The following is a 12526-nucleotide window of genomic DNA, read 5'->3' as shown; positions in this document are numbered from 1 at the left end:
TTGTACACTCTAAATATATGCAGCTTATTGTCTGTTAATTGTATCTCAATAAAAGTTCTTAAAAAAAATAAAATAAAAAAATAAAAGAAATGTGTAACAAACACCTAGAAGATTTGAAGAACAAACAAACAGGGACTTCCCTGTGGTCCAGCAGTTAAGACCCCATGCTCCCAATGCAGAGGGCCTGGGTTTGATCCCTGGTCAGGGAACTAGATCCCACATGCTGCAACTAAAAGATCCCATATGCCACAACTAAAAGATCCCACATGCCACAACTAAAAGATCCCACATGCCATAATTAAAAGGTCCCACATGCTGCAACCAAAGATCCTGCACACTGCAATGAAGATCCCACATGCCACAACTAAAAACCTGGAGCAGCCAATAAATAAATAAATATTTTTTTTAAAAAGAGAGAGGAACAATACAATAACTGAAATGAAAAATACATTAGAAGGAATCAATAGCAGAATAAATGAGGCAGAAGAATGAATTAAGTGAGCTGGAAGAGTGCTGGAAATTATTGCCACAGAATAGAATAAAGAAAAAATAATGAAAAGAAATGAGGACAGTCTCAGACACCTCTAAGACAACATTAAATGCACCAACATTCACATTATAGGGGTCCCAGAAGAAGAGAGAGAGAAAGGGCCCAAGAAAATATTTGAAGAGATTATAGCTGAAAACTCCAACATGAGAAAGGAAACATTCATTGACGTTCAGGAAGTGCATAGTCCCATATAAGATAAACCTAAGGAGGAACATGCTGAGACACATATTAATCAAACTGACAAAAAAATTTTTAAGAACTTTTATTGAGATATAACTGACATACAATAAACTGCATGCATTTAAAGTGTACAATTTGATATTTTTTTCTTATTAGTAATGTATATATGGCAATCCCAGTGTCCCAATTCATCCCACCTGTGCACCCTGCTTTCCCCACTTGGTGTCCATAGGTTTGTTCTCTACACCTGTGTCTCTGTTTCTGTCTTGCAAAACCAGTTGATCTATACCATTTTTCTATATTCCACATATATGCATTCTTATATGATATTTGTCAAACTGACAAAAATTAAGGACAAAGAAAATATATTAAAAGCAACAAGGGAAAAGCAACAAATAACATACAAGGGAATCCACATAAGGCTATCAGCTGATTTTTCAGCAGAAATTCTGCAGGCCAGAAGAGAGTGGCACGATATATTTAAAGTGATGAAAGGGGAAAATGCAGAACCAAGAATACTGTACCCAGTGAGGCTCTTATTCAGATTCAACAGAAATCAAAAGCTTTACAGACAAGCAAAAGTGAAGAGAATTCAGCACCACCAAACCAGCTTTACAACAAATCCTAAAGGAACCTCTCTAGGTGGAAAAGGCTGCAACTAAAAAAAAGAAAATTGCAAATGGGAAAGCTCACTGGTAAAGGCAAACATAAAGTAAAGGCAGGAAATCATCCACACCCAAATATGATATCAAAACCAGCACTGGTGAGAAGAGCAGAGTATTGTAAATGCATTGGAAATTAGAAGGCCAGCAACTTAAAACAATCTTGTACATATATGTACTTCTATATCAACACCTCATGGGAACAACAAACCAAAAATCTACAATAGATACACACACACACACACACACACACACACACACACAAAGCAATCCAAACAACACTAAAAATATTTATCAAATCACAAGAGGGAGAACAAAAGAGGAAGGGAAGAAAAAAGACCTACAAAAGCAAATCCAAAACAATTAACAAAATGGCAATAAGAGCATACATATCTATAATTACCTTAAATGTAAATGGAGTAAATGCATACACTACATTTACCAAAAGACACAGACTGGCTGAATGGATACAAAAACAAGACCCATATATATGCTGTCTATAAGAGACCCACTTCAGATCTAGAGACATACACAGAATGAAAGTGAGGGGGTGGAAAAGGGTATTTCATGCAAATGGAAGTCAAAAGAAAGCTGGAGTATCAATAGAGTATAAAATACTATTACAAGAGATAAAGAAAGACACGACATAATAATCAAGGGATCAATCCAAGAAGAAGATATAACAATCGTAAATGTATATGCACCCCACATAGGAGCACCTCAAAATATAAGGCAAATACTAATAGCCATAAAAGGAGAATTGACAGTAGTATAATAATAGTGGGAGACTTTAACACTCCACTTTCATCAATGGACAGATCATCCAGACAGAAAATCAATAAGGAAACACAGGCCTTAAGTAACACATTAGATCCAGTGGACTTAATTGATATTTATAGAACCTTCCATCTGAAAGCAGCAGAATACACATTCTTCTCAAGTACACATGGAACATTCTCCAGAGTAGATCACATCTTGGGCCATAAAGCAAGCAACAATAAATTTAAGAAAACTGAAATCATATCAAGCATCTTTTTCCAACCACAATGGCAAGCATCCTAAAGATGCTACCAGAAAATTACTAGAACTCATCAATGACTTTGGTAAAATTGCAGAATACAAAATTAATACACAGAAATATGTTGCATTCTTATACACTAACAACAAAAGATCAGAAAGAGAAATTAGGGACTTCCCTGGTGGTCCACTGGTAAAGAGTCCACCTTCCAAAGCAGGAGACATGGATTTGATCCCTGGTCAGGGAACTAAGATCCCATGTGCTGCGGGGCAACTAAACCCACGTGCCACAACTATTGAGCTTGTGCACCTCAACTAGAGAGCCTGCATGCCACAAACTACATAACCCATGCACTCTGGAACCCACATGACACAACTACAGAGCCCACGTGCCATGGAGCCTGTGCACCACAACTAGAGAGAAAATCCACACACCACAACTAGAGAGAACCCCGCATGCCACAATGAAAGATCCTGCATGCCTCAAAGATTCCACCTGCCGCAACTAAGACCCAACACAGCCAAAAAATAAATAATTTTTTTAAAAAAAGAAAAGAGAAATTAAGGAAACAATCCTACCTAACATCTCATCAAAAGGAAAACACCTAGGAGTAAACCTACCTAAAGAGGCAAAAGACCTATACTCTGGAAACTATAGGACATTGATGAAAGAAATCAAAGATGACACAAACAGATGGAAAGATGCACCATTTCAATATTGTGAAAATGACTATAGGTAACCCACAGATTCAATACAATTCTTATCAAATTACCAATGGCATTTTTCACAGAACTAGAACAAAAAATTTTTTAATTTGTGTGGAAACACAAAAGACCCTGAATAGCTAAAGCAATCCTGAGAAAGAAAAACGGAGCTGGAGGAATCAGACTCCAAACTATACTACAAAGCTACAGTCATCAAAACAGTATGGTACTGGCACAAAAACAGAAATATAAATCAGTGGAACAGAATAGAAAGCCCAGATATAAACTCACACACCTATGGTCAATCTCTGACAAAGGAGGCAAGAATAAACAATGGAGAAAAGACAGTCTCTTCAATAAGTGGTGCTGGCAAAACTGGACAGCTACATGTTAAAGAATGAACTTAGAACATTCCCTAACACCATACACAAAAATAAACTTAAAATGGATCAAAGACCTAAATGTAAGGCTAGACACTATAAAACTCCTAGAGGAAAATAGACAGAATACTCTTTGACATAAATCAGAGCAGTATCTTTTTTTGGATCCACCTCCTAGGGTAATGAAAATGAAAACAAAAATAAATAGGACCTAATTAAACTTAGAAAACTTTTGCACAGCAAAGGAATCCATAAACAAAACAAAAAGATGACCCACAGAATAGGAGAAATTATTTATAGACAAAGTGACCAACAAGGGATTAATCTCCAAAATATACAAACAGCTCATGCAACTCTGTATCAAAAAAGCAAAAAACCTAATCAAAAAATGGGCAGAATATCTAAATAGACATTTCTCCATGGAAGACATACAGATGGCCAAAAAGCATATGAAAAGATGCTCAACATCACTAATTATTATAGAAATACAAATCAAAACTACAATGAGGTACCACCACACTTGGTGGAATGGCCATCATCAAAAAGCCTACCAACAATAAATGCTAGAGAGGCTGTAGAAAAAAGGGAACCCTCCCACAATGTTGGTGGGAATGTACAACACTATGGAGAACAGTATGGAGGTTCTTTAAAAACTAAAAATAGAACTACCATAGGATCCAGCAATCCTACTCCTGGGCATATATCTGGAGAAAACCATAATTCAAAAAGATACATGCACCCCTATGTTCATAGCAGTTCTATTTACACTAGCCAAGACATGGAAGTAACCCAAATGTCCATTGACAAAGCTATGGATAAAGAAGATGTAGTACATATATACAATGGAATATTACTCAGCCATTAAAAAGCATGAAATAATACCATTTGCAGCAACATGGATGGACCTAGAGATTATCATACTAAGTGAAGTAAGTCAGACAAAGACAAATATCATATGATATCACTAATATCTGGAATCTAAAAAAAATGACAAATCAGCTTATTTGCAAAACAGAAACAGACTCACAAACTTCAAAAGCAGACTTGTGGTTGCCGGGGTGGAAACGTGGTAGGGAGAGATAAATTAAGAGTTTAGGATTAACATTTACATACTACTATATATAAAATAATCAACAGGGGCCTACTGTATAGCATAGGAAACTCTACTCAATATTCTGTAATAACCTATACGGGGATAGAATCTGAAAAAGAATGGATATACATATATGGATAACTGAATCAGTTAGCTGTACACCTGGAACACAACATTGTAAATCAACTATACTCCAATATAAAATAAAAATTAAATTAAAAAAAAGAATATATATGTATGTATGTGTATAACTGAATCACTTTGCTGTGCACCTGAAACTAATGCAACACTGTAATTCAACTATACTTCATTTTTTTAATGCTATCCTAAAATAATAAAATCCTGACAGTGAGTGAAGAGCAATGTAAATTTGTACATGACTGTTTATAATAGCATTATCCATAATTTTAAAAAAAGTATAAACAACCCAAATATCCATTAACTGATGAATGAATAAACAAAATGGGGTATATCCAAATAACAGAATATCATTCAGTCATAAAAAGGAATGAAGTACTGATACAGGCTATAACATGGATGAACTTTGAAAATATTGTGCTAAATGAAAGAAGCCAGACACCAAAGGCTACATGTTATATGATTTCATTTATATGAAATGTCCAGAATAGGCAAATCCATTGAGCAGAAAGCAGTGGTGGTTGTCAGAGACTGAAGGGAAAGGTGTGTGATTTTTTGAGGGGTGATGAACATGTTCTGGTATTCGATAGAAATGATGGTCATACGACATTGTGAATGTACTGGAAACCACTGAATTGTGCACTTTAAAATGTTTAAAATCATGAATTTTATGTTATATGAAACATCTCAATTTTTTAAAAAAATTCAAGGATTTACTGATGGATGAGACATGGAGAGGGAGACAAAGGAAGAGGTCAAGGATGGTAGCTGGAAGGATGGAGTTACCGTAACCTGGGATGGAAAAGACTATGGCGACAGGAGTGGGGAAGAAAAGGAGTTCAGTTTTGGATAGAAGTTTGAAGTGTAATTAGATACACTCGTTTGGAATTGAGGGAGGGGTCCTGGATGGAGATATAAATTTTGGAGTCAGCTTCAGCATGTAAATAGTATTGAGGGCCCTGAGGCTGGATAAGATCACCATGTTTGGAAGAGCAGATAGAGTGGAAAAGATGTTCACAGACCGGGACTTCTTTGGTGCCACAGCCGTTAAGACGCCATGCTCCCAATGCAGGGGGGGCCCTGGTCAGGGAGCTAGACACCACATGCGTGCCGCAACTAAGTGTTTGCGTGCTGCAACTAAGGAGCCTGCCTACTGCAACTAAGACCTGGCACAATCAATAAATAAGTATTTTTTTAAAAAAGAAGTTCACAGACTGAGTCTAGGACATCCTGACATTCTGAGTAGGGAGATGAGGAGGAACCAGAGAGGGACAAGGAGTGGCCACGAAGGTGGGAGGGGGACAACAAGAGAGTGTGCTCTCCAGAAAGCCAAGACAGAGAGAGACACAAGAGTGTTCAACTTGTCACATACTTCTGATAGGTCAAATAAGAGGAGGGCCACAATCAGCATTGGACTTGGCAACCCGGAGGTCATTTGTGACCTTGACAAGAGTTGTTTTAATGAGTATTTGGGAGCAAAGCCTGATTCAAAGGAGATGAAAGGGAGCCAGTGAGTCTAGAGCATTATTTTGAGTTTGAGAAGTTCTTATAAAGACAGTGAGACATGGGTGGTGGCTAAAGGGAGAAGGAGGGACGAGAGGAATTTAAGGTAGATATTTAGTGGCATGTTTGTATGCTGATGGGGTTGATCCATTGGGAGAGGGAGTAAATTGATGGAGAGAGAGAGTTGCTGAAGTGATGTCCCTAAGTGGGCAAAAATGAATATGAGCTAGTGCACCAATGGGGGGTTGATTCCAACAGCTCATCTCGAGTAACAGAAGGAAGGTGGACATATGGGTGCAGAGGCTGGTAGGCTGCTAAACATGATGAGAGTTTAGGGAAATTCCCCTCTGGCCTCATCACTTTTCTCAGAATGGGAATTAAATTCAGCTGCTAGAGTGAGGAAGGGAAAGGAGGCGTGGGAGATTTTAGGAGAGATGAGAAGATGTGAAATCACCCAGGAGAATGGGAGGACTGAACGAGGAAAGGGGGGGTAGTCAGATTGCCAGGGAGCAGGAAGGCACAACTGAGGCTCATAGTCAGGAATTTCAAGAATCCCCAGTCAGCGTGGTTACATTCATTTTTGCTGCCCCATTCAGCTGCACAGGGACAAGCATGGAAGAGGCAGAGCCTTCCATGATTTAACCAAAATTGTGACTTCACCAAGCAAGGTGTGATGAAGTGAGAAAGGGGAAAGGATCTGACAGCATACAGAAGGGAGTGATTCTAATGATTGATCATGGGATGTCTGCTAGGTAAGAAGAGAAGAAAGACCAAGAAGCTGAGGGACTGGAAAAGAAGTTTAGAGTAGGTTGAAGGTCCGAAGAAGGGGAGAGGTCCAGCGAGTATGGGTGTCAGGTTATAAAGAGGCGTAAACTGGAGTCCAGGCGGTGGTCAGAGGGTGATGTACATGAAACTGAGATAACGGGGGGATCAGAATTATTGATGATAACAAGGTCCAGAGGATGAGCAGGAGAGTTAGTAAGGGGGTGGGTCACCAAAAAAACTAAGAGGCCAGGGTGCTGGAAGGATGGACTGCTTGTATAATGATATCACTAACAAGGAATTCAGGAACAGAGGTGGAGAGAATGACAACGGAGCAGACTCAATCTTGTGCCCTAGCAGGGAAGAGCAGCCATACTGAGCACGCGGATCTCTCTCTTAACCTCTCCTTGAAGAGTAGACACCTAAGGAAAGAAAGGGTCTCAGGAGCCAGACGACTTTCTGCATTCCATATACTCAGGGAACCCCCTTTCCATAATGAGCCAGGCTCAGTGCAGCAGCCCCCACCCAGAGGTCCTGCACAGTGTTAATCATCATGTCTGCATGTAGCCAATCATTGTATCTCTACCTTCTAAGCACACTGACTGGCCCATAAGAGATGCTCCCTTAAATACTTGCCAAATGAAGGAGTTCATATCTTTTGAGCAGTCCACGTGCCAGGCACTATGATAAGCCCTTCACATGGATTTTCTCCTTCCATCCTCACAGCAGCCCAATGAGATTAGTACAGTTATTATCCCAATTCATATCTGAGGAACCTGAAGCTGAGAGAGGGCCAGGAACTTGTCACCCAGCAAGGGCAGCGAAAGTAGATTTATCTTACTCCAGCACTGTCCTAAAATCATCACGGGGGTGGGGGGTGGGGGATCAACTGACCAAGTTTGGAAGGATATCTGCTTCTTAGAACCCATGTGAAGCAGCTCTGGGTCCAGACGAGGAGAATTCCCAGGCTCTTGCCTCCCTCTCCTGCTGGACTCCATACTCAACCCCCATTTTATTTTGTTCTCTCCAAGCTCCTCTCTGGCTTTCCATCCATCTTGATTTCAGAAATCTTTATTTTTGTTTCCACCATAGATGTGAAAAGCTGGCTGGTGATGTTTGGATTTCAGCTTAGCAACATAATTCCCGGCTTCCCAAGAGCCAAAATGTATTTCGTGCCTCCGCCCTATGAATTGTCAGAGAGTCAAGCAAGTGAAAACGGACAGGTAAGCGGAGGTTCCTGCCAAGAATCCAATGACTGTCATCATTTCCTTTGGCAGACAGAACCATGTTGGAGCCAAGGGCATGTCAGTAGCAGAGGAAAACATCGGAGCTGGGTATAAAAGGGGCGTGAAACATGGTGGCTTCACAGGACAGTGAATGTCAGTGCTGATACTTGTCTGGCACAGCACATATTTCTTCCCAAGCTCAATTATTACCTTAATTGTGGTATCATTATCTGTTCAGTGTATACCCTTGAGTCACTCCTTGATTAACAACAGCACTGAGAAATCTAGTAGCAACCTACCATCTGCACTGCCTAAAAGATCATAACCCTTTCGGTTTTTATGGGATGTAATAAAATGGTGGTTTGCAGTTTCTGTCCCATTAAAGAACATTTTTATGTCTCACATAAAACCTCAGCATTTTATGGCCCAAATGTGTACAGATTGAGTTTTCGGAAGATAATTTGTGCTTGGGTTTCTCGGTGATGACTGAGAGGTGGTCAGTTTCCATCTGGGTGCAGCTGAGACCTCGGCCACAATTGGATAGGCGGGGCAGGCATCTGTGTTCAGATATCCCCGTGCTTGGCACAATAAAAGTCTGAAAGGTCTCAGCTGCTCTGAATAATTGTCCAGACTGTGTCACTAGAGAGAGACCAGGAGGAGCTGCTGGGTCATTGAGAACAGCGTTCTCATCGTTCTGCCCCGTGGGGACCACTCAGCAGATGAACAGCCATCATCTCGCTCATTTATCTAAGTGCCGTTACCTCCCAAACACAGCCTCTTCCATTATCCCAGCCTGTCCCCCAACCACCAATTGAAATGAGTTGTAATTTGTGAATAGAGAACTCAAGGCCAAGGAGGTAATGGGGATTTCGTCCCTCTGCAGAAGCAGGGCTAAGATCCAAAGCAAATGACTCAAAAAGCCCAGGGATGTTCCCTCTGGCCCACGAAGCCAGAATCTCTCAGTCTGGTGCTTCTCACACATGAACATGCACACAGACCAGCTAGAGTGTCTTGTTCAGACGCAGCTTCTGACTCGGTGGGTCAGGAGGGAGGCCTGCGATTCTGCTTTTCTAACAGGTCGTGGTGATGCCTCGGCTGCTAGCCAGGGAAGTTACTGAATATCCAGGGCACTGGCCTCAGAGAGATGTAGGCCACGGCAGCGGGGTTCACCCTGCCCTTCAGGTCAGGATATTCCTGGGTCTGAAGTGTGTACGTCAGCTGCCAGACCATCAGCGGGCACGGTGACACTCTCTTCTACAATGAGGAGAGGCATGGGTAGGCCTGGGTGCAGATGCCAGCCGGGGGGTACACCTCTGCACCCCCTTTTTCAGCTCATAGCACAGTTACGGGGTGGAGAGGCCACACCATCAGAGCACTAGAAACCAGCCAGCCTGTCCTAGTTCCAAAGGTAGGACTTATTAGCTCCCATCTTGTCTTATGAGCTCCTATCATGACAGCCTCAAGACGTAGTCTTGTAGCACAGTCCCAGCCTTCCTCTTTGTGACCCTCTGTTGCTGAGCTGCCCAGCCCGTCCACACAGCAGCCCACCTTCTCAGCTTTCTGTGTTTTCTCATGCCCACAGCTCATTACAGGTGTCCAGCAGACAACTGAGAGGCACAACCAGGCCTTCATGGCCCTCGAAGGGCAGGTCATTTCTAAGAAGCTCCACGCCAGCATCCGAGAGAAAGCGGGCCACTGGTTCGCCACCACCACACCCATCATTGGCAAAGGCATCATGTTCGCCATCAAAGAGGGGCGGGTGACCACGGGCGTGTCCAGCACGGCCAGCGAGGACAGCCGCAAGGTGGCGTCCGTGCTGAACAACGCCTACTACCTGGACAAGATGCACTACAGCATTGAGGGCAAGGACACCCACTACTTCGTGAAGATCGGCTCGGCCGACGGCGACCTGGTCACGCTGGGCACCACCGTCGGCCGCAAGGTGCTGGAGAGTGGGGTGAACGTGACGGTGTCGCAGCCCACGCTGCTGGTGAACGGCAGGACTCGAAGGTTCACCCACATCGAGTTCCAGTACTCCACGCTGCTGCTCAGCATCCGCTACGGCCTCACGCCCGACACCCTGGACGAAGAGAAGGCCCGCGTCCTGGACCAGGCCAGGCAGAGGGCCCTGGGCGCCGCCTGGGCCAAGGAGCAGCAGAAAGCCAGGGACGGCCGAGAGGGCAGCCGCCTGTGGACGGAGGGCGAGAAGCAGCAGCTCCTGAGCACGGGGCGCGTGCAGGGCTACGAGGGCTATTACGTGCTTCCCGTCGAGCAGTACCCGGAGCTGGCAGACAGTAGCAGCAACATCCAGTTCTTAAGACAGAATGAGATGGGAAAGAGGTAACAGAATCGTGGGCTGCCATTCCTCGTCTGGATGGCTCAGCGGGAGTCACTTGTTATCTCCTCTCCTAAGGAGATGAACACCTAACAGGGGCACTGAGGCCGGGCTGCTTTAGGAGACCGAGTGGCAAGAAAGCTCACATTTTTTGAGTTCAAATGCTACTGTCCACGCCAGAAGTCCCACCTCCTGAAGTAGACTAAAGCCCGGCTGCACATTCCTGAGGAAAAACAAAACAGACGAACGAACGAACACGCGACCACGTTCCGAGTTCCCCTAAAATATGACCCACTTGTTCTGGGTCTACGCAGCAAAGAGACGGAAAGAGACGCAAAATGTCCAAAAGGAACAAAAGAACATACACACGCACACCAGGAAGAAAAAAAAACCCCACACACATACACACACACACAAAAACAAACACACCGACCGAAAAACAGAGACGTGAAGACCAGAGGGCCTCGTGTTCTAATACCTCACTCATTCAACACGTGAGCGACACACAGACGTCCGTGAGGGCCAGCATCCCAGGACCAGCTGAGGACAACGATTCAGACTGCTCGTTGGACAGATCCCACAGACATTTTCGTTTAAACAAATACAGGTGCATTTAAACCACGACTTTGGGGGTGATTTGTGTGTAGCGACTGGGGAGGGGGGGATAAAAGTGAAAGAGTGAGCACTGGAAATACTTTTTAAAGAAAAAAACATATAAAAAAACAAGAAAAAAAAGGTAATTGATATCAAAAATCAAAGTGAAATAATACCGTTCAGCACTTAACTCTCAGGTCCCGATTTAGTCTGGCCTGAGCTAATTTATTTGAGCGCAGAGTGTAAAATTTAATTCCAAGGGTGGCTATACTCACTCCAGATAAATTTCATACTCTTTTGTCTTTGAAGATTCCATTGTGGACAGTAATACGCAGTTACAGGGTGTAGTCTGTTTAGATTCCGTAGTTCGTGGGTATCAGTTGCAGTAGAGGTGTGGGCATCGTGACACTCTTTTGCTAACGGGCGCCACTTCAGATCACCCTGTACATACCTAAGCCTCAAGGCACAATCACTGTTTGAGATTTAAAATTATTAGTGTGTTTGTTTGGTCCAGAAACTGAGACAATCACATGACAGTCACCACGAGGAGAGAAAATAAAAAATTTTAAAAACCCACAAAAACAAGAAAAAAAAGTTAAAAAAACAAACAAAAAAAAAAACAACAAAAAAAAGTCTAATAAGAACTTTGGTACAGGAACTTTTTTGTAATATACATGTATGACTTGTTCATCGAGTTTTTATATTAATTTTAATTTGCTGCTAAGCAAAGACTAGGGACAGGCAAAGATAATTTATGGCAAAGTGTTTAAATTGTTTATACATAAATAAAGTCTCTAAAACTCCTGTGGACACTGGTCTTCTGTGGAAATGCTTTAAGGTGAGGGCCAGGTCAGAGTTTCTGGAGAAGAGAAGAGCTTGTCAAGATGCTCAGGCACAGACAGAATTTTGAACTTTCGGAGGAGCTTTTGTCAGAAGCATCCCCTGTTCCCCAAGCTGCTCTAAATTCTAGAGTGATCTCTGCCTACATGCGCAGCCCCTGCTCTGCATGGAGCAGAGATGGGAAGGAGGGCATGGGCTTGGGGCCGGTAGGTGACGAGGGCCCTCAGGCTCACCCATGCCCAGACGGGTCCCTCCAGCCCACCAGGGATAGTCAGGCTTCGCCCTGCTGCCGTGTTCCAGAAGGTGCTGCCAGGAAACTGAAAGGAAACACTCTCCCCACATTAGGGGATGTGCGTGTGTTTGGGTGGCTCTGTGCGTGCGTGCATACGCGTGTGTATTTTCTTCTAGACTGGATCACTTTACCCCAAAACTTGCACACTTGGGGCAGCCAAAGAAGAGCACTTCTGATTTGGATGAATTTCCCCCACCAATTCTACAGTTAGAATAGGAATAGTATCATTAATAGCTCATATTTATTGAT

At 42.9% G+C, this 12526-nt stretch overlaps 1 protein-coding gene across 8 annotated transcripts in view; it reads left to right on the top strand.

Moving 5' to 3' along the window:
* The window catches only part of TENM2 (teneurin transmembrane protein 2), a 960873-nt gene extending 948930 nt beyond the window's left edge, over window positions 1–11943 (top strand). For all 8 annotated transcript variants that reach the window (XM_057729532.1, XM_057729570.1, XM_057729561.1 and 5 more), the window contains 2 exons: window positions 8083–8213; window positions 9799–11943. In XM_057729532.1, coding sequence (XP_057585515.1) covers window positions 8083–8213; window positions 9799–10560 — 893 coding nt within the window. In that variant the 3' untranslated portion in view covers window positions 10561–11943. The remainder of the gene's footprint in view (window positions 1–8082; window positions 8214–9798) is intronic.
* The last annotated feature ends 583 nt before the right edge of the window (window positions 11944–12526 follow it).

The sequence above is a fragment of the Hippopotamus amphibius genome, chromosome 1 (assembly GCF_030028045.1).
Source record: "Hippopotamus amphibius kiboko isolate mHipAmp2 chromosome 1, mHipAmp2.hap2, whole genome shotgun sequence".
Lineage (NCBI taxonomy): Eukaryota > Metazoa > Chordata > Mammalia > Artiodactyla > Hippopotamidae > Hippopotamus > Hippopotamus amphibius.
This window is presented reverse-complemented; position numbering and strand designations above follow the sequence as displayed.